The sequence below is a fragment of the Meles meles genome, chromosome 6 (assembly GCF_922984935.1).
Source record: "Meles meles chromosome 6, mMelMel3.1 paternal haplotype, whole genome shotgun sequence".
Classification (NCBI taxonomy): Eukaryota; Metazoa; Chordata; class Mammalia; order Carnivora; family Mustelidae; genus Meles; species Meles meles.
The window spans coordinates 54,494,607-54,516,834 of record NC_060071.1 but is presented as its reverse complement, the minus strand read 5'-3'; the positions used below and the strand labels follow the sequence as shown (position 1 = coordinate 54,516,834).

The window sequence follows — 22,228 nt, the reverse complement described above, 5'->3', positions numbered from 1 at the left end:
GTGTCTTCTGGAAAATAACCCCTTCGTTAGGGAGGTACTCTTAGTTCTCAGGTAAACACCTGAGCTTTAGCTCGGACTTGGGGTCATCCTGTTTCCTCAAATTATTGAGCCAGATTCCAGTTTCTTTCCTTAGATGATTCCCTAGCTACCTGCCTTATCAGTCCCAACACTCCATTCTTATAACAGATATTTTTATGCCTACATTTATGTAGGCATTATGAACTACATTATGAACTAAAATGTATAAATAATATATTTTATGTACACACATAATTTAAAAATTTATAAAATGTCTAAAGAGATATAAAAGAATAGAAGGAAGATGATTTATTATAAAACACTATGTGGGGGAGTCTGTGTGCTCAGATGGGTAAGCGTCTGCCTTTGGCTCAGATTATGATCTCCAGGTGCCAGGATTGAGCCCACATCCATCAGTCCGGCTCCCAGCTCAACAGGAATTCTGCTTCTCCCTCTCCCTCTGCTTCTCCCTCTCCCTCTCCCTCTGCCTTTCCCCCTACTTGTGTTCTCTCTCTCTCTCTCTCTCTCTCGCAAATGAATAAATAAAATTTTTTTAAAAATAATTTTTTTAAAAATAATTTTTTTAAAAAATAAAATACTATGCGTTTATATGTGTAAATATTTGGGCAAATGAATAAATAAATTTTTTTAAAAAAATAAAATACTATGCGTTTATATATGTAAATATTTGGGCACAACATTCGAAAAGACAATGTGGTCCTCAGATACATGCAGCTTTATGTAGAATTACCTTGACTGTAACAGCTACAAATACAGCATGATATGGGGATGGTGATTCAAATACCATAAACAGGGGTGGCTGCGCAGCTCAGTGGGTTAAGCCTCTGCCTTTAGCTCAGGTCATTATCTTAGGGGCCTGAGATTGAGACCTGCATGGGGCTCTCTGCTCAGCAGGGAGGCTGCTTCCCCCTCTCTCTGCCTACCTCTCTGCCTACTTGTGATCTCTCTTTTTCTGTGAAATAAATTTTTTTCTGTGAAATAAATAAATAAGATCCTTTTTAAAAATACTGTCTTATTTAAAAAAAAAAAGACAAATTCCAAAATAGACGTACTGATGTGGCATGATTTCCAAAATGACAAATAATTTCTGGCAAATTTTCAAACAAAACAAGATGTGATCATCCCATAATATTTATAGTAGTAGCATTCCTGGAAAGCTCAGGATATATTAAACCATATATAAAATGCCTTATGATTATATTTAAAATAAAATCAAATCTTAATTATAATGGGTTTTCAACTACATGAGTGACTGGCAAATCATTCAAAGTTTTCAGTGATGCAGGGTCGCTTATTATGTGGGAGGGCCCTGCACAGTTGCTGAATGTCTAGCAATCTTGGCTAGACATTAATCCTGCCCATTAAATGTCTACGGACAACTGTAATAATTATGAGAGGAAAAAAAACCTCCACAAATTTCTGAATCCACTCCCCAGGTGCATTACTGCTCATTGGAGGTCTGTCTCAAGCAGAAGGAGAGGAGTTTGGTGAAGGAACACCAGATCTAAGAAACCCGTGGGATGCCTGGATGGCTTAATCGATAAAACCTCCAACTCTTGACTTCACTCAGGTCGTGATCTCAGGGTTATGAGGTTGAGCCCTGGGACAGGCTCTGTACTGGGTATTGAGCCCGCTTAACATTGTCTCTCTGACCCTCCCTGCCTGTCCCGCCCTCCATATGCCCACGCACTTTCTCTAAACAAACAAACAAACAAAAAAACAACCCTAGGAAACCAGAAAGAAGAGGTCCTGCAAGGAGACTCTAATGGTGGCATATTGAGAAGAAGGATATAAGAGATGAAAAGAGTGGAGTGCACATATGACTTCCTTCTGAAGGCCTAAATCTCTAAGGCCTGCTCCCCTTGGAATAAGGGGAATACCTTAGATAATTGTCCCACCTCAAGGCCTCCTCCTCTGTAGCTCTCCATGGGAACTATCTGCCCTACCAGTGAAAGAACAGGATATGCAAGCCCTTCCAACTTAGTCCAATGAGCTTTGAAGCCTCAGATCAGAGAACTCCCATCAGATGCAGGGAGAATACCAACAGGGGCCCCTACTTCCTGATTTACTAGGAAGATCTAGAGTTTACTTTCTGGCTAGCTGCCACCACAAAGAAATTCAAGGCCAGCAAAGCCTAAACACTGGAACTACTGGAGATCTTTTAAAAAGTCCATAACCCAGAGGCACCTGGGTGGCTCACTTTGTTGTTTCCCACTCTTGGTTTTGGCTCAGGTCATGATCTCAGTCAGGGTTATGAGATCCAGCCCACTGGCAAGCTCTGCTCTCAGCAGGGATTCTACTTGAGATTGTCTCTCTCCCTCTTCCTCTCCCTCTTCCCTTTGGCTCAGGACTCGCACACACGTGCCATCTCTCTTTCTCTCTAAAATAAATAAGTGAATAAATAAATTTTAAAAATCTTTTTTTAAAAAAATTCCATAATCCAGGCCCTACCCCAGACCAATTAAATCACAGTCTCCTGAGTAGGACCCAGGTACCAGTAGTTTTTGAAGCTCCCTAGATACTAATACGCAGGCAAGTTTGGGAACTTCTGCCCCAGGGTCTTGCTAATCAAACTATGGGATGTTGACCACTATCATCAGCATCACCTTGCTAGAAACACAGACTCTCAGCCTCCACCCCTGACCTATGAATCACAAACTATAATTTAACGAGATTCCCAGATTATTCCCACTCACGTTAAACTTTGAGAAGCACTAATCTTGACAAGTGGAGTGGGCCCTGGCGTCTGCATTTCCAAACCCTGGGGGCCAGATCTGGCAAGTGGTATTTTAACAGGCTCTCCAGGATATTTTGATATATGCTGAAGTTTAATAAACCCTGATTAAAACTGGGATTGCTTCTCACCACTCTCCACACCCCTTAAAATTTCTGATTCAGTAGATCTGGGATAGGACCCAAGAATTTGCATTTCTAACAAGTATTGTTCAGGTAATGTTAATTCTAATCTCTGATTCTAGGATCACATTTTGAAAACCACTGGTCTAGAGTGATTCTCCAGATAGAGAGACAGTAACCACCTACCCTACTGCAGTTTAATAAGGAAAGCCCCTGCCACACCTGAATTTCATATATATATTTCATATATATTGGGCCCAGCTTGATTCTGTCCCAGTGAGAGAGCCACTGACTAATCCATAAGGATATTTCGGCTGGATTTTAAGGGAGCCAGATGAATTATCTCTGCCTTGCAACAGAGAAAATCTCTCGACTAGCAAAAAGTTTACAAAGTCCAAATGTAGTTTTTCTCTCCAGTGGACAGTTATAAATGCACATTGCCAATGTTTGTTCCTTTAAGTCCTGCTTTTCTAAATCAGCTACTCTCTTGAGTTGAAGCAAACTTTCTTCAGATTGTAGTGTCCAGACTGATTCCTTTCTGGGGCGAAGGAGTACCATCCTCTCAGCCTTTTGAACCCCTTTATTAAGGGCCCTACCACCCATGAAAATTGTTCATCTCTTCTTGTCTGCTGTATTGATTGCACACTTCTTGTCCTCCCCCATTTCGATTCAACAAACACCTGCTTACTATAATATTATATATCAACTACACTTCAATTAAAAAATTGTCTAATCTGTTAAGCATCTACCAAGTGCAAATGATAGCATGTAAAATGTATAAAACATGCATTCTTCTCAAGGCTTCATGATATCATGAAGGAGACAGACATATGCAGAAGTCACAAAATAATTAGGCAGAACTCTGGAAAACAACATGGAGGTTCCTCAAAAAGTTGAAAATAGAGCTACCTTATGACCCAGCAATCTCACTACTGGGTATTTACCCTAAAGATACAAAGATAGTGATCCGAAGGGGCATGTGCACCCAAATGTTTATAGCAGCAATGTCCACAATAGCCAAACTATGGAAAGAACCTAGATGTCCCTCAACAGATGAATGGATAAAGAAGATGTGATATATATATATAATGGAATACTATGCAGCCATAAAAAGAAATGAAATCTTGCCATTTGCTATGACATGGATGGAACTAGAAGGTATTATGCTAAGTGAAATAAGTCAATCAGGGAAAAATAATTATCATGCAATCTCTCTGATATGAGGAATTTGAGAGGCAGGGCAGGGGGAAGTTGTGGGGGGTAGGGAAGGGAAAATGAAACAAGATGGAATCAGGAGGGAGACAAGCCATAAGAGACTCTTAATCTCACAAAACAAACTGACGTTTGCTGGGAGGTGGGGGAGTAGGGATAAGGTGGTTGGGTTATGAATATCAGGGAGGGTATGTGCTATGGTGAGTGCTGTAAAATGTGTAAGCCTGACGATTCACAGACCTGTACCCCTGGGGCAAATAATACATTATATGTTAATAAAAATAATGTTTTAAAAAAGCTTTTATAAAAAGAATAATAGGCATGGGGAGCCTGGGTGGCTCAGTGGGTTAAGCCTCTGCCTTCTGCTCAGATCATGATCTTAGGGTCCTGGGATTGAGCCCTGCATCAGGCTTTCTGCTCAGCAGGAAGCCTGCTTCCCCCTCTCTCTCTCTCTGCCTGCCTCTCTGCCTACTTGTTGTCTCTCTCTCCATGTCAAATAAATAAGTAAAATCTTTCAAAAAAACAGGCAGATTATGAGAAATGCTATATTCCACTAGGAAACAAACTACAGGTTTATGTGGGGAAGGGACTTTGAGCAACTTCCTGGAGAGATAGGACTTTGAACTGGGAAGGGCAGGCCTCCTCAGATAAGAAGCAGAGAAGAGTGAGAACCTTGGGAATCTAAAGGCCACTGGTTTCAATGGATTTGTTCTTCTTTGTGAATAATTACCTTTAGATTTACAGTTTGTGTTTCTATTCAGTCTAACTACTACCAACTTTGAAACATCATACATGTTGTGATACATGGACAAGCACTTATTCAGTAGTACCTGATGTCCCAAAGTAGCCCTCTGGGCCACCTGAAAGCTACAGAAGCCCATCAGCAGATTGCAAGAACTTTAGGGCATTTTTCTTCCTGACCCCTCTAACTCAAAATGACCCTGCGTTTGGTCTCTGACCTGTTGACATTTACTAACACCTCTCTTCACCTTCCCTTAAGGGACTGTAAACCCTCCCTCTTTGCCTAGTCTCCCTTACCAGGTATGGCAGATTTAAGTAGATCACAAATTTTTTGCTTCTCCTGTCACTGAGAAATGGAGTCTGATTTTTCACTTCTTGAATCTGGGATGACTTGGTGACTTTCTTGGCCAATATATGTGCAGAAGCATCATTCTGGGACTTTTGAGGCTAGGTCAAAGGAACTTCACACCTTCTACCCAGGGCTCTTGGAAGCCTCCCTCTGGAGGCTGCCGAGTAAGTTCAACTACCCTTACACTACCACACGGAAGAGGCCATGTACAGGTGCTTCAGTTAATGATCTCAGTTGAGTTAGTTTTCCAGCCACTCCCATCAGGGCACCAAACATGTGAACCTAGCTGTCTTGGGCATTCCAGACCAGCCCACTGACCAGCTGAATACAACCAAGTAACCTCCATCAATGAACACAGAACAGAAAAATCATCTAGCTAAACCCCACCTAAATTTAAGTGAAACCAATGACACATAAAACCATGAGAAAAATAGTAAAGTAGTTGCTGTTTTAAGTCACTAAGTTTTGGGTAGTTTGTTATGCATCATTAGATAATTGGAACACTAGACCTACAACATTTAAGGCTAGTTTACATTAGATTACATTGTAGTCAACCCACCCTCCTCAAACATTTTAAATCACTTCCTAATACATTGGTTTGTGCACTAGTACCTTGAGGTAGATTTGCTTATTCTGGGAGGTAGGTTAGCTGAAGTAGATGTCAATTCAGGTGGCAAGCATCTCTGCTTGGACAAGGAGCCTCATATCTATAGAAATGGCTACATTCCCTCATTATTCATTCAACAAATATTTCTTCATTGATATCAGATTAATCAGCATCCAAACCAACCTCTGGGATGTATGCAGTGAAATCATGTTTCCCTAATAGCTGTACAGCCCCAGGGTTACAGTCAGCAAATACAAGGAGACACGATGGTGATCTATTAGATTCAGCACTCCTTCCCACCCTTGTGCCCTAGGATCAGTCTAGTCATTGTGTTCAGGGAAGCGACCTTGTTTCTCAGCCCACAGAGAGGTATTGGGAAGAGGTCTTATCAGAAGGCAGTGAATAGATTTAATATATTGTTCTGCCTTCTTCTACCTTTTGTATAAAAATGTAATATCAACTTTCATAGTGTCTTGGGACATTTGTTAAATAGTATTAGTACAAAATAATCCATGCTGTCTAAAACTCAGTTAACGGGCTTGGGGGTGGGGGGGGCGCCAGGTGGCTCAGTGGGTTAAAGCCTCTCCCTTCAGCTCAGGTCAGGATCCCAGGGTGCTGGGATCAAGCCACACATCGGGCTCTCTGCTTAGCGGGGACCCTGCTTCCTCCTCTCTCTCTGCCTGCTTGTGATCGCTGTCAAATAAATAAATAGAATCTTAAAAAAAAAAAAAAAACCTTTAAAACTCAGTTAACAGGTAACTTCAACACCTGCTCCCTGCATATTAGCAAGCATGTGTTTGAACAGACTACACAAGTGGTCAGAGGCCATTTTGGGTGGCCACATTCTAGATATGCAGCTCTAACAAAAACTTACCCAGATTCACTACAGAAGTTGTTATGGCCAGGTAATCTAGCATTTGCTAGTATTGCCCCACAGCACTGCTCCTTGTGAGGACCTGAGAAGAGGAGTCCATGCTGTGAATCAGTTATCCCGGAGGCTATGAATGGGGCTGGACAATCCTGCCTGTAGCTTGCTAGCCACATTTTAACAGTTGGAGAAAAAGAGCTGTTAACACTTTCCTAACTACTCAGTTTCTCACTTGACTGTCCAAAGGGCTCGAATGACCTGCCCCAGTTGAAACAGTCAGTAAGAGAAGGAGCTAGGACTAGAACACGAGTCCCTTGATTCCCAGTCCAGACCTTGACCACCGTAATCTGCTACCTTTGATATGTCTTTAGCATCATTGCCTACAGAATGCCACTGTTAAAATGAACTGCTGTCCTGGAGGCCTCTTTCTTTCTCTCTCTTTTTAAATTTTATTTACTTGTTTATTTGAGAGAAAGAGAGAGAGTGAGAGAGAGAGAAAACATGGGCAAGGGGAGGGACAGAGGGATTTCCCGCTCAGCAGAGAACCTGATGTTGAGCTCAATCCCAGGCCCCAAGTTTATGATCTGAGCCGAAGATAGACACTTAATTATACTGAGACACCCAGGTGCCCCTGGAGGCCTTTTTCATGAACACATTAAAAGAGGATGTTAGCAATTCATAAGTCTTGGAATATGGGACCTGCCTGAGGAGTACAGACTCATGTCAAAGAGTAATCATATTAAAACAAACAAACAAAGAGTAATCATATTAAAAACATGATCAAGAAACCTGATCTCACATAGGACTTGAGTGCTGCTTCTGGGTGGATGGGGCATTTCATAGTAAACTTTGGATGTAAAAATAGTGGACTTGGGGGAATCTTTTAATGGCTCGTGGGAATAATGAAACCAAATATGGGAATAAGGATAGTCCCAGGAAGAGTGGAATACTTGGCCACCACATTAGAGATGGGTGTGGAGATGGTATAGTATAATAACTAAGTGTGCACTCTGGAGTCCAACAGATCTATGTCTGAATTCTACTCTGCTGTTGATGAGTTGTGTGACCTAGGCTGCAGAAGAAAATAAGGTATGGTGATCTCATAAACCCTAAACTGAGTAAGAGACTGGTCCTTGAGTCTGCACTAAGACCAGATATTGCTGATAAGGTAAAATGGCCAAAGTCCTCTGTCTGACAAGTTTCACCTGATATACTATACTCGTAACAATCCCTGGCTCAACACATCCTAGCAAATGAGGCAAACTACTGGAAGGAAGAGCTTCGTGCTTTCGCTGAGCTTCTTTGAAATTCACAACTAGCATGTGTTACGGCACTTTTATATCAGACTCCTCAGGACTATGTCTCTAAGCCTCCAGTGCCATTTTTACCTTTAATTGCTCCCATTTGTAGAATCCAGTAATGGGTTTCATAAACAAAGCCCACCATTCTGTAGAGGCGGATCTACATTGGAGAGGTGACATAATTGAAGAAAGCAGGATCTGGGCTCCCGGTGGCTCAGTTGGTTAAGCATATGCCTTGGGTTCAGGTCACGATCTCAGGGTCTGGGGATGGAGCCCTGTATCAGCAGGGAGTCTGCTTCTCTCTCTCTCTCCCTCTGCCCTCCCCTTGGCACTCTCTGTCTCTCTCACTCTCTCACTCAAATAAATAAAATCTTAAAAAAGATAGAAAGAAAATGGGATTGAATTCCTTCTACTTGAGTTTGAATACACACTCAACATTTATAAACAATGTAACCTTAGGTAAATAAAGTCACTCCTCTAAGTTTCAGGGTTTTTTAAAAAGATTTTATTTATTTATTTGACAGACAGAAATCCCAAGTAGGCAGAGAGGTAGGCAGAGAGAAGGGGGGAAGCAGGCTCCCTGCTGGTCAGAGAGCTCGATGTGGGGCTCAATCCCAGGACCTGAGCTGAAGGCAGTGGCTTAACCCACTGAGCCACCCAGGTGCCCCTAAGTTTCAGTGTTTTATCTGTAAAAAGGGGATATGCATCAGGCTCCCTGCTCAGCATGGAGTTTGCTTCTCCCTCTGACCCTCTATCTTCTCATGCTCTTTCTCTCTCTCTCTCAAGTAAATAAATAAAATCTTTTTAAAAAGGGGAGATGGATAATGATAGCATCCACTTTTTATGGATTCTATTGACATTTAAATGAGATAATGTATGTAAAGCATTTAGCGCACTGCCTAGAACATAGCAAGTACTATAAAACAATGGTTTTTACTTTGTTATGAGAGAGTTGGTTTTCATCAGTGACAGTTTGCTTGAAAAGTATGCATTGGGGTTCAAATTGCCTATCTGATGATTAGTCAAGCTGGTATATAGCTAGAAGATCCCTAACCCCCTCAATGCCCTGGCCCTAGCTAGAGTCCAGATGAGCCTACATCCTTATCTTAGGAGCAATTTCAGACCAGAGTGGCTGGGAATATACCTCGTAACCCTGTGTGTGACACTTATGGTCTCAGGGAACTGTACAGCGCACTGACTATCTTGTTTGACATTATCTAGTTCACCGATCAAAAAGGATGTGGCCTTGGAACTTGGTTTACAGACTACCAGGGCATACTTTTCCAGATGTACCTATACGTCCTTAGGACTATCCCAAGCTCTGGGGCTCATGACTCTACTAGCACTAAGATGTTCATAGTACAGGTATTATCCCTAGTTCATGGACTAAGATTCTGTCATTCAAAGTGATTAAGGGACTTACAATTATCAAAGCAGCAATTGATCTGGGGCTTGAGCCCAAGTTACTGATTTTAATTCAGTACACTTTCAGGATGTACTTTTTTTTTTCATTATTCTAATCAGAAATACAGATTATTGTATCTTGAATTCCAACTGTGACAATAATATCATAGACATCCTATCTCTTCGAGGAAAAAAAAGACTATAACCTCACTGCTAGTGACATACACACATATCCCTGAATATGTATATGTATATACATGTGTGTGCGTGTGTGTGTGTGTGTGTGTGTGTGTGTGTGTGTTGTCCTGTATAACCAGGAACTATGATAAATTTACACTCTTCCACATGTAGCCCCTTGATCCCAGGGGTTGGCTAAGATTTGGAATGCAGTCTAGGCCCTGAAAGAGTAGGTAGGACTTTCTTGCCCATAGACCCCAAACTGTGATGCTTGCCCAAGCCAGCCTCTTGGTCCTTATGTACAGATATGTCAACTGGAAACTGCTCTCATAAAGAGCTTTCCTCTTCATTACCCAGACTGTGCCACATACCTTGGCTTCCTGCACTTTATAAAGAAAGGTTTGAATGACATGATCTCTAAAATCTCATTCCGTGATTCCATTAAACAATCTTGCTGGGCAGTTTTCCAGTCTTCTGGCCTTGCTGCTTCTTCAGCCCAGGCTCTTTCTGGGCAAATGAGGATACTTGGTTTTGTATCTGCTAGGATTTTCACATCACTTTTACCCTCCTTTTTTTTCTCATTTTAAACTTTTTCTCCTCTTAAACTTTCCAGGTGTCCAGGACATAATACATGTAATGTTTTTGACAGAAAAAACATTGGGACAAGAAGCCAGTTAGGTTTCTATTTCAGTAGCTCAGATCATATGATGAGTCAAGTAAAGAAGAAGATAAGGGGAGAACAAGCTTAAATGATTTCAAAGCTTTGTGTCTAGGAAAAAAAACGAAAATGATAGTATCAACAAAGCCTGATGAATCTGAAGTCATGATGGTGGTTCATCCAAATAGAGGTGAGGAAGGCAGGAAAAAAATCAGACTAGAACCCAGGTTAGTTATTAAGACTTTACATGGAGGGGAGGGAAGATTTCTCAAGGACAATGGACATAAAGCAAGGTAAAGGACATGGACAACCTAGAACAAGGCACAGGAAACCAAGGATCCTGGTAGTTCAATGCATTTACTGATACCAGACATCAGCCTGCATACCCAGTCCTATCCAGGTCCCCAGTCAGTCTTGAAAAGATGGGAGCAATACAGAAATTTCATCCTTACCCACAAAGGAGCTTGAAAGAAGAGTGTGGAGGGACCTAGTAGGGGAATAAAAAATCCTTGGCTCATTATCTGATGTACCAAAGGTAAGAATCATGGACCTCCACACACTCACCAAACTGTAGCCTAATCCCTGGAGTCCCATGATTGCCCACTCTGTGTGAGTGTTTTCCATCCCATTCCTGATTCTCACTCCACCTCCCTTCGGGGGTTGCAATACTACACTGAATCTCAGACCACTTGGCTAGGGCCCCAACCTGTTACCTGCCCTATATCAGGACTTTCTCAGTGACGAGTAGACCACTGACCACTGTCCTGCTACAAATCAGAGGACTTCTCTCCTCACTCCTTCCTCAACCCAAAACCTAATAATGAGGGGGTGCCTGGGTGACTCAGCTGGTTAGGTATCCAACTCCTGATCTAAGGGTCATGAGTTCAAACCCTGCATTGGGCTCAAACACATCTGGGTGGGATGCCTACCTTTAAAAACAAACAAACGGGGTGCCTGGGTGGCTCAGTGGATTGAGCCACTGCCTTCGGCTCAGGTCATGATCTCAGGGTCTTGGGATCGAGCCCCGCATCGGGCTCTCTGCTCGGCAGGGAGCCTGTTTCCTCCTCTCTCTCTGCCTACTTGTGATCTCTCTCTCTCTGTCAAATAAATAAATAAAATCTAAAAATAAATAAATAAATAAAATAAAATAAAAAAATAAAAACAAACAAACAAAATTCTAAATAGCAAAAGCTAGAGACTTCTGTAACTAACTACCCCTATCCACATACTTTTGGATCCTTAGCTGTTAGTTCTACCTGGAATGGAGCCATGCCCTTTTGGATAATACAGCTTTCTGCCACCTCTTTGGTTTTTTTAAATAATTTTTTAAAGTTTATTTATTTATTTGTTTGTTTGTTTAAATAATCTCTATACCCAACATGGGGCTTGAACTCACAACCCCAAGATCAAGAGTCACATGTTACTCCAACTGAGCCAGCCAGGCATCTCCTCTACCACCTCTTTGGATTGGGGAAGTACGATAAGGCCCAGGAGAGTGTGCTCTCTGGAACCAGGGGAGGAGAAATATTCAGGAAAGAGCCAATTTTCAAGCCAGTCAATCCTGCAGAAAGATGAGGGAGAATGAGGATGGCCTTATATTATTAAGTGATAAGTAGGTCATGGTGACAACGAGGGTAGGTGGTTTCAATAGTGTGGTGGAGGGGTGCCTGGGTGGCTCAGTGGGTTAAAGCCTCTGTCTTCGGCTCAGGTCATGATCTCAGGGTCCTGGGATTGAGCCCCGCATCAGGCTCTCTGCTCAGCAGGGAGCCTGCTTCTTCCTCTCTCTCTGCCTGCCTGTCTACTTGTGGTCTCTATCTGTCAAATAAATAAATAAAAATCTTTAAAAAAAAATAGTGTGGTGGAGATAGAAGCCAAGTTACATGGGACTTTTACATGCTTTTTATAATAGAAAAACTGAGACAAGAATCATTCAATAATTATGAAGCCTTTATTTTAGTCTGCTTTGCCTACAAACCACAAAAAAAAACAACAAAAAACCACACACACACACAGAAGTTCATCCTAAAGACTCAATCCTCATAGTTTCTCAGAACCTTCAATATCCTTCTTCTTTGGTTTCTTCAGTCTTTCCTCCCTTTTCTCATATATATCCTATTTATTCCTCCTTATGTTCATCTATGCTCCAAACCAGAGATATAGGGGGCAAAAGAACTTAATAATGAAATCTCAAAAAAAATAAAATAAAATAAAATAAACAAAAGTATGTCAAGCACCTCCAGGCCAGGATGAAGAAAGGCACAAGAGAGATTCCTTTATCTCAAATGAACAATGGTAATAGAAAACTGACCCATACAAAGAACTGGCCCTTCTTTGCCCTGAGCTGCTCAGGGGTCAGAAATGGAAATACCAAACAGGAAAGAAAGACTTAGGAGAGTTGTGAATGGAGGGAGTAAGTGCAAGCTACAAACTTCAAAAGGCTCCAAAGAAGAGGGTGGGATGGCAACAGCAGCAGAAGCCTCTGAAGAACCCTCTGGAATACTGGCATTCCCTTTGCTAGAGAGACACAGGGTACTACATGTCCCACATGCTCCTCTTCTCTGACTGGAGTGCCTTTCCCTTTTCTGACTGGTGAGTTTCAAAGGAGTCTTCAAAATCCAATCCAAACTACACCCATTTGATGATGACTTCCTTAGCAGAAGCTTTCCCTGCACAGAGTTCACTCCTCTGTTGTCTGAGCTCTCACACCTCTAAGAGCGAGAGAAGAGAGGGATGAGATAAGTGGCCCTACTCCTAAGTCCACCCACAAGTCTACCTGCTGGTCAGGAGCTCTCCAATTTCTGAGTCCTTGTGCCTCATTTAGTGCCTGGCACATAGTAGGGGATTTTTTTTTTTTTAAAGATTTTATTTATTTATTTGTCAGAGAGAGAGAGACAGAGAGAGAAAGATCACAAGTAGGCAGAGGCAGAGGGAGAAGCAGGCTCCTACCGAGCAAGGAGCCCGATATGGGACTCGATCCCAGGGCACTAGGATCATGACCTGAGCCGAAGGCAGCTGCTTAACCAACTGAGCCACCCAGGCGTCCCCATAGTAGGGGATTGATCACTATGTGCTAGAAGGGAGAAGAGAAAAGAAAGAAGGAAGAAAAGGAAAAAAAAAGAAAAAAGGAAAGGAAAGGGAAAGGAAAGAAAAAAGAAAGGAAGAAAGAGCACGGTGGAGGAAGGGAGAAAGGAAGCATCTGACTTAATTTTGCCTGGCCAAAAAAAGGGAAATGAATCTTAAAAACTCTAGAGGAAAGAGAAAGAAAGGAGGGAAACCACTTTTCTGAGTTCTCTTTGTCTCTCACTTTTCCTCTCTTCCACCTCCTCACACAACTTAGGACCTCATACCATAACTGTCCTGTTGTCACTCCTGATCCCTGAACCCACCCCAAAGGAAGGAAAGAAGCCAGTCAGGCTTCTGGCTTTTTCCATCCCACCCCTCAAACCTCATCCCATCCCTTTCCCACTATGGACACCTGGCTCCTTTGCCTGAGCCTCCTCCTCTTCCCCACACGCAACATTCCCACCTCATCTCCTGGGCAACTCAGGCTCCTGTGCAGCACCAGGTTGCCAGGTCGGGACAAGGACTTCTGCCAAGAGGCTCTTAGGGGCAGCCTGCAGTGTGTGGGCTGAGGAAACACTGGACTGAGCCTGCAAGTTACCTGAGAAAGAATATTGCCAAGAAGGCTTAGGTGTCCCGGGGATTGGAGAGTAGAAAGGAGCAAGTCCTGAAAAAGGGAAGAGCATGACAATTACAGTCCCTTTCCCCACACTCCTCATACTCTTTCAGGGGTGGCCTTTCCACGTTTTTCATTTTGATCCATGGGTCAGAATCAGCATTTTGCTGACTGTCCTCTCGTGGCCCCTACACATTGACTACTGGAACTTCTTAACTGTCTTCCCCATTAGATACGCTTGCCCCACCCACAATCGTGTCAGGGTCCCTAAACCTTGTAGAGCTGCTCCTGGGCCTCCTCACCTTATCCAGGCATTCAGCCGCCTCCCCCTCTCCAATGGCCTTTTTCCAGGAGTTCTGGAGCTACCTCTTGCTCAACAGAGATCATATTACAAAAGCAGTTTGTGAGTTATGAAACACTGTGCTAGAATAAAATGCTATCATGAATAAAGCCTTCTCCTTCTCCCCCCATCATCTGTGTCCTTCTCTCGTGATATTTCTGATACCTTCCTCCACCCCCTCAGACCCTGCTGCTCCCCACTCACCCAGCAGGTTTGGTTTGGTGCCGTGTGGGAACCAAAGCTATGTGCTGCACAGTGGGCAGCTCCAGGATGCAGGCGGGCATCTCAGCCCGAGGCTTCGGCAGAGTTCCCAGGCAGAGCCAGCGGCCCAGGCCAGGGCAATAAGCATGGATAAGGTGGGAGAGGGCATAAGTACGGTGGCTGTAGCCCCCCAGGACCAGGAGCTCCCCCTGCAGAGCTGCACCTGCAGCCCCCACATGGGGGGAGGGCAAAGGTGCCAGATGAGTCCAGCTATCGGTCCTTGGCTCATAGGCCTCAAAGCTCAGTAGGTCCCCCGTCTTGCCTAGCCCACCTGCTACATACAGCCGGCCCCCCAGAGCGGCCATGACGTGGCCAGCCCGAGGTATGCCCATAGGGCTCAGAAGTGTCCCTGGCTTCTCCAGCTTGGGGTCATAGTGCAGCAAGGAGGACAGGTATTGTCCAGCACCGCTGCAGCCACCGCTCACATACAGTCGGCCCTCCAGAACAGCAGCTGCGTGTGCAAAGCATGGTGCTGGCAGGGCAGGAGCTGGCCTGAGGGAGAACAGGGCACCTGATCAGGCAAAAATCCTCTTCGGCTTCCCTTCCAAGCCCCCTAGTCTCTCCCTGTTGTCTAGAAACAGCCCTTCCCTGCTCACCTCCAGACATTGAGCTCAGGGTTATACGCCTCCACAGAGTCGAGAGCAACATCACCGTTCCGGCCGCCCAGGGCATAGAGTAGTCCATCCAGTGCCACCAGGGGAAAAAAGCTCCGAGCCTGGCACAAGGGCGCCATCTCCTCCCAGTCCTCTTGACTGGGGTCCCACCTGGACACAGTGGAATGAAAGATGAGAGGAGTGACCCCGGGACTCTGCGGTTGGCCGGGCCAACAACTTCCCCCAGCTGCCCACCCTGGGGCCTGCTCTTCTGTGGGGCCCATACCTGAGAGTCGAAGCCAGGGTGTTGGCATGACTGTAGAAATCCTGTCCCCCACACACATAGAGTTCACTTCCTGCCAGGCTCGCAGCCCCGTGCCGGAAGCGCCCCGGGGCAGGCAGAGCAGGGAGCCGTCCCCACTCCACAGTTCGAACCAGTCCTGTACCGCAGCAGAAGGCCCGGGCCCACCACACTCCTCGGGACGGCTGTCTTCTGGCCATGTCTGATCGGAGCCCATCCCCGCCAATCACTACCAGGGCCTGGTCAGGCACCCTCCGCCTCTCTTGACCCGGAACTGCAGCCTCCACCAGGAGCTGATGCAGCAAGTCAGGGGGCAGGGCTGGAGGCAGCCCAGCTGCCCGTACCCTCCGCAGCTCCCTGGTGGACATGCGGCCAAAGCGAACACATCGAAGCAGGGCCTTGGCCTCTGACTCCTGGGTCTCAGGGTTGGCAGCTAACCAACGCCACGCAGTCATGAAGGCCTCAAACTCCTCTTGCACGTGTAGTTCATCGCTATCCAGGAGCTCGGCCAGGCAGGCAGATGGTAAAGAAGGGAAAGTGGGGCACAAAGCCACAGCAGGCAGGTGGGTGAGGAGGTAGTGACGGGCTTTGCTCCAGAGCCTCTCTAATCCAGGGGCTTCAGCTACGGGGAACAGGGCCAGGCAGCGTGCGGGGCTGAGGCCCCGGGCCAAGGCTCTCTGGCACAGAGCAAGGCAAGAAGAGCTCTGGTACTGCAGAGCAGCCTGGGCAGCTCTCAGCAGTCCTGGCCACCTTGCCCGCACGGCACCAGAGTAGGCGAAAGAGACGAGGAGTCTCAGGTCCTGGGCAGAGATGGTATGCAGAGATACCTCTGTGCCCTGGGATTCCCTCATCCCACTCAGGAGCATGGCGCCAAAGAACTCACTGCCACAGGCCAGGGCTGCTCGGTGCACTGCAAGAAGAAGCAGAGGGGAATCCAGAGTGTTGCAAATTGCCAGGCACGATCCCAGCTTCACACCCCCAACTTGGGCCCACCACCCAAGGCCACAGGCCAAACTGTGGTGGGCAAAAGAATACCATGGGGTGCTGTTAAAATGCAGGATTCAGGGACCCACCCCCAAAGATTCTGACTCAGTAAGTCTGGATGGAGACCCTAGAAATTTGTATCTTTACATTTTCAAGCACCCTGCAAGATTCTCATGTTAGTGGCCTAAAGACACTGTGATAAACATTGCTTTAGGTTTTTTTTTGTTTTGTTTTATTTTTACCTAGGTCAATTAGAAAAAGAGCCTTGATGGATCAAGTTGAGTAGATGCTATAGACATTTGCTAAAAGGGGGCAAAAAACAAACTGCAAAGACCAATGTGTAATTTATATAAGTTTGTATTGTGAACAAAATAAAGTTCTTTCCTTTGCCATTGTAAAAGCCACTGGCTTCAGCCATTCTGTTATTCCAGTTTTAATTAGAAAATGGTACCACACTCAGGAATGGCTGTGACCTAACCTCCTCTAACTGCCATCTCCTCCTTAAGTTTTCCCATGTACAGCTTTTCTCTGCACACCTCCCGCCCATGTCAGTACAATTCATGGAATCATGACATTTTATATTGGAAGCCTTCGAAATCATCCAGTTCAGTTGCTCCTTTTAAGAGAAGGAAACTGAGTCCTACAGAAAGGAAGTGATTTATTTTCTATCCCACAGATAAGAAGATCTGAGCTAATCTCACCACCCAATGGCAATGATGTCAGGATGCAAGGAGCATACTCGGGTATCCATACCCTTCCTGTCTGCAAGGCCCCCGTGACACCAAAACTATCCGGTTAACCAAAGCTACTAAATCACTAAACTCATTTGCTTCCTAATGCAACTGAATTTAAGATATTTGGCATTTGGCATGGAGTATTCTGACCAAAATATTTAATCTAAATCTAACCGAAGCTCTAGCTCTCAATTCAAATTTATAGGAAATTGAGAGACTAAAGGAACAAGTTAAAACCATGATGGAAAACACATACACATCTAGAAAATGGAGCGTTCTATAAGCTAACTAATCTTGTTTTTTCAACTAAGTCAAGTCATCACAAGAGTAAAGGAAGCATAAGAGATCTGTATCTGAACACACCATAATCCTCAAGTGGGTCCTAGGTTGAATGAACCAGCTCTAAAAGACGTTTTTTGGACAAGTGGGAAAATCAACGTGGACTAGATAATACTAAGGAATTATTGTTCACTTCATTAGACATAAGGAAGGTATTATGGTAATGTCCTCTTTTAAAGAGTATTTATCAGCAAAATGTCAGATTTACTTTAAACTTCAGTGATAAATAAAGAGATGAAACAAATATCATAAAAATGTTAACTGTTAAGAGGCATCTGGGTAGCTCAGTGGGTTAAAGCCTCTGCCTTCAGCTCAGGTCATGATCCTGGGGTCCTGGGATGGAGTCCTGCATAGAGCTCTCTGCTCAGCAGGGAGCCTGCTTCCCTCTCTCTCTCTCTCTGCCTGCCTCTGTGCCTACTTGTGATCTCTCTCTGTCTGTCAAATAAATAAATGAAATCTTTTTAGAAAAATGTTAACTATTAAGTCTGGGAGATGGGTGTTTGAGTGTTCATATTAATATTTTCTTAATTTGCTATGTGTTTGAAATGCTTCATTAGAAAAAAGGGGGAAATGCTATTGGAAGTCCTCTCAGGCAGGTAACAGGGCCGAATTCCCAGGAAAGCTTATAAACCTCCAGCTGCTCTGACCAGTTGTGGCACACTGGCCTCTCTCAAAGGACAGGTGATGTTGATGTGGCTTGCCACTACTTTTTAAGCAGTCAGTAGTGCCTCAGTGCTTCCTGAGAAGTGATTATCAGTGACAGCTTTCAAATACATATTGCCTGAGAAAATCTGCATTCCTCAAGGCAGGTAAGCCTTTTCAGTTCCCATATAGTCAGCCAACCTGTAGCTCAGGGCCACAGGGAAAGGGTCATGGCCACTTGTATTCTCCCTCCTATTCATCATTATTCCCTAGAATTTTACATGGCAGGTTTCCACCATTAAGTTGGAATGTTTCTTAGGGAAATAAAGGCAGGGATAGAAGTATGTTTAAATTCCAAGCCCTAGAGAAAACTTTATAACTATGAAATTGTAAATCCCCCCTCCAGTTACCACTATCAGAAATGATAACAAGCACACAGAGACCTGCTGTGGATTGAATCTCCCCCCATCCAAATCATATGTTGAAGCCGTAGTCCCCCGTGTGGTGATATTTGTAGGTGGGGCCTTTGGCAGGTAATTAGGTATGGGAGTGGAACCCTCATGAATGGGATTACTACCCTTATAAGAATAGACACTAGCGGGATAACCTCTCCCTCCACCAGGTGGGGATACAGTGAGAAGGTGGCCCTCTGCAAACCTGGAAGAGAGCCCTAACCAGAACGTAATCATAAGGGCACCCTGATCTTGGACTTTCAGGCTCCAGAACTGTAAGAAATAAATTTCTGTTGTCATACCAGCCAGTCTATGATATTTTTGTTAAAGCAGTCCAAGCTAAGACCAGATGGTTTTTCCTCTGGGAGTCCCAGAAGCACTTTGGGTTCTAGTCATTCCAATGAGCAGTAACTTTGTGATGCTGGACATGTCTTGAAGTCTGGTCTCTTTATCAGTAAGGTATAAAAGCTGAACTAGATAATCTCTGAATCAATATCTTTTAATTTTAAATTTGTATGTGTCTGCATTCTAACTCCCATTTGTCAGATCCTATGTGTCTTTGGTTTGGTTGCACAGGAGGGAATGCATGGTCTAGTGAAAGCAGACTGGGCTATTGAATATCAGCTAATATCCTTGTTCTCACCAGTTATCATCTCTTAGTTTACCACTTTCCCCCTGCACCTAGGGATAATGATACCTACTTCACTAGTTTAAAGCAAGAATGAAAAGAAAGGACGTGTGTAAAAATTCCTGGACCCCCGTACTTCACTAAGTTAGTAGAATCTGAATAATACTCAATTTATTAAACCGTCCTTAGCTTTCCTAGTGATGAACACAGTTAACTTCAAAGTGCCATGTCCTGGTAGTCTTAAGATTGTGGAAAAACAAAACCAGATCTTGTTGTTAGCTGTAGGACTCCTATCTACCATGGTGTCAAGCACACTTAGGTGAGAGGACACACGGTGAGTTTTCCCACCATATTCCTCTGGCTTTCCTGTGTTCTAAATAGAAGATGCCAAGAAGGGCCTTTGGTTAATCCCTGTTTGAGTCAATCACTTTCTGCTTGTTCTCCTGGCTTAGACTATACTCCTAACACCAGCCAGCTGGCTGGAAATCCCTTGTTACTGGGCACAGGGAAAGCCACACGTTGAAGGGTCATCTTAAATCTGTCAGTGCTCCCAGGAAAACAACTCGGTTGCGCATGCCTCACTCTCAGTGGGTCAGGAAAGGCACCAAAGGCCACCCCCAGGGAAATTCTGACTGCAGCAGGGATCAAAACCACTGTGGTAGGGATCAAACCACCCACAGCTTGCACACACATATTTGCGCCTGCAGTAATGTAATGCCACCCAGGTCCTCACCTCGCAGCCGACAGCCGCCTGCCTCCAGCTCCAGGTCACACCCGACACCCTCTTTGTATAGGAGCTCAATACTGCGCAGGTTCTCCCTCAGCTCCTCCTCCTGGCTGGGCGGCTTTCCGTCTTCCCTGGCGCTTCCAGCCCCTTCGCATCTCCACTGGGCCGCGGCCTTCACCCGGGGTGCTCCCAGAGCTTCCGCCACGACCAGCACATCTCCCCCCGGGGCAGGGCCCAGGAACCCCTCATAGGCAAAGGTCACCACGGCCTCCCAGGCCCTGGCGGTCACGTCGAGGCTGAGGGGCGGTTGTGGAGCTCTGCCGCCCAGCAGCCTGTCTCGGAAGAGGCTGCTAATCGCCGCCAAGATTACCCGATGCACCCCATATACTCGCCCCGCAACGGACACCTCTTCGTCCAGCAACAAACTCTGCTCCCGAAGCCTCTGTGCCTCCGCGAAAAACTGGCTCGGGTGTTCCTCGCTGCGCAGTCCCTCCGGCTCCCCCGAGTCGTCTTCGTCTTCAGTCTCTTCCTCCTCTTCTTCCTCTAGGGACAAGGCTGGAGATGGAAGGTTCCCCGGGGCCAAAGGCCTGGGGACAGTCTCTTCCAGAGGGAAGGGGGGCAAACCGGGATCCTCGTCCGGGGAAGGAGGCCAGGAAGGGGTTCTCCGGTCGGGTAAAGGGAGGCCGAGGAGGTCCTTCTGGGCGGGAAGAGAGACGCTCCCGGGGTCGGAGGGATGATGTGCGGAGTCCGAGACGCTCATGGTCCGGTTCGCTGTTTTGCCGCAGGTGAACAGAGGGAAGAGAGGAGGGGTTCAGAGCTAGACCCAGAGAGACCGGAGGAACCCCTGCCTCCAGCCCGGCAACATGACAGACCCTCTTCCTACTTCAAACCCCACTCCCCACCCCCAATCCCAAGGCTCGAGCCCCTAGGCTATGCTGCCCAACTCTGGGATTCGCCAAGCGCAGGGAAGCGTGCAAGGAGCCTGCGTACGGATTCAGTACCCGCAGCGTATCCCACCCGGCTTGCCCCCAGCCCATCCCGATATTCACCCTCCCGAGACACCAGCGTTCCTCCTGCTTCTCACTTGAACCTTCTTAGCTTCGGACCCTGTGGCAGAGGGAACTTGCCCTGCAACCGGGTCAATGGCCCCACCCGACTAATTATAGCCGGTGCTGGCGGGCTTGGGGACTGGGCTCCGGGCACCCAAACTCTGACATCCAATCCCCCGGGGCTCGTCCTGAGATGACCTCCTCGCTTCCACCTGTAGGTCACGTCCTTGCGCTGAGCGAGGCAAATTCAGAAGCCAAGGAGGATGCGGGGATGGGGGAGTGAGCCAGGCTATAAAGGCTGCGTTCACCGGACGGGTCTGGGGTGGGGTGGGGGAGAGGTCTGCGCAGACCCGCGGGAGCATGGGACCAGAAAATCGAAGGATGTGTTTGGGGTCAGTTCTAGGGTTTGGCTGTTGGTTTTCCTGTGCATGATAAAGCTGAGGTTCTGGAGGGAACAGAACTAACATGAAATGCACACATAACCAGGCTGGGTCCACCCAGGGCAGAGGCTAAGGGGAAAGGAGTCAGGGATACCTACCACCGGTGATCCACCCCACAGCTTGGGTTTCCTCCCTGTCCAGAGGTGGGGTCAGTGGTGAGAAAGAGAAGCCCAACCCCGTGTGTTCAGAGAGTCAGGGTGAGTCTAATCCTCACCTAGATCCCTGGGATGAGGACCCAACAGTGGAAGGTGGGGTGATCTCTGCTGTTGGGGAGAACCAATGTTCTGGGGGGCCATGAGCATTTTCACTGGGGTGGGACACCAACAGCTGCTCCCTCTGTCCAGGGTAACACCTCTTTCTTACTCTGAGACCCCTTAAATCTGGGGGTTTTGCCATAGTTCTAGGTATCTTTATGGGGAAGAAATTTAGGGACTAGGACAGCAATGCCTCTTTTCTCCCCTCTCCCTGGAAGATAGGTTGGAGGTTTGGGGCATGGCTGCTAGGGTGGATTCGCTGACCAATAAAAAGATTGGTCCAGGCTAACTCAACCAGGCAGCAAAGCATGATTGTTCCTACTGTGGTGAAAGGGTGGCTTTCAGGTCAGGGAGGGGCGAGACCCGACTTGTTCCTCTTTCCTCTCCTCTCTGGTGGCACTATTTCCTATTTCAAGAAGCCTGGGTCTAGCACTTGGCGGTTCCATCTGGATCACCTTCGCTTTGGCTAACAAGTCATGGCTATGAACAAGGCAGTTTTCACAGAGATCTTTTCAAACCTGCTTCAGGTAATGTTCATCCTCTTCTTTGATATGCCCTCTTCCCAAATCTGCTGACCACCAGCCTGCACTTTTTGT

At 45.8% G+C, this 22,228-nt stretch overlaps 1 protein-coding gene across 3 annotated transcripts; it reads right to left on the bottom strand.

The window, feature by feature from the left end:
* Positions 1-6,677: 6,677 nt before the first annotated feature.
* On the bottom strand, positions 6,678-20,721 carry KLHL33 (kelch like family member 33). Of its 3 annotated transcripts, XR_006818762.1 has the most exons (6): positions 19,896-20,721; positions 15,369-16,293; positions 15,086-15,253; positions 14,191-14,981; positions 13,874-13,939; positions 6,678-6,760 (listed from the first exon to the last, which is right to left on the bottom strand). XR_006818762.1 is itself a non-coding variant. In XM_046009145.1 (4 exons), exons 1-4 carry the CDS (start codon positions 20,647-20,649, stop codon positions 14,429-14,431), a joined length of 2,400 nt encoding a protein of 799 aa, XP_045865101.1. In that variant the 5' UTR covers positions 20,650-20,721; the 3' UTR covers positions 13,680-14,428. The 3 variants fall into 3 exon arrangements, 1 of the variants encoding a protein (XP_045865101.1); XR_006818761.1 differs by lacking the exon at positions 6,678-6,760 and having other exon boundaries at positions 13,680-13,939; XM_046009145.1 differs by lacking the exon at positions 6,678-6,760 and having other exon boundaries at positions 13,680-14,981.
* Positions 20,722-22,228: the final 1,507 nt, after the last annotated feature.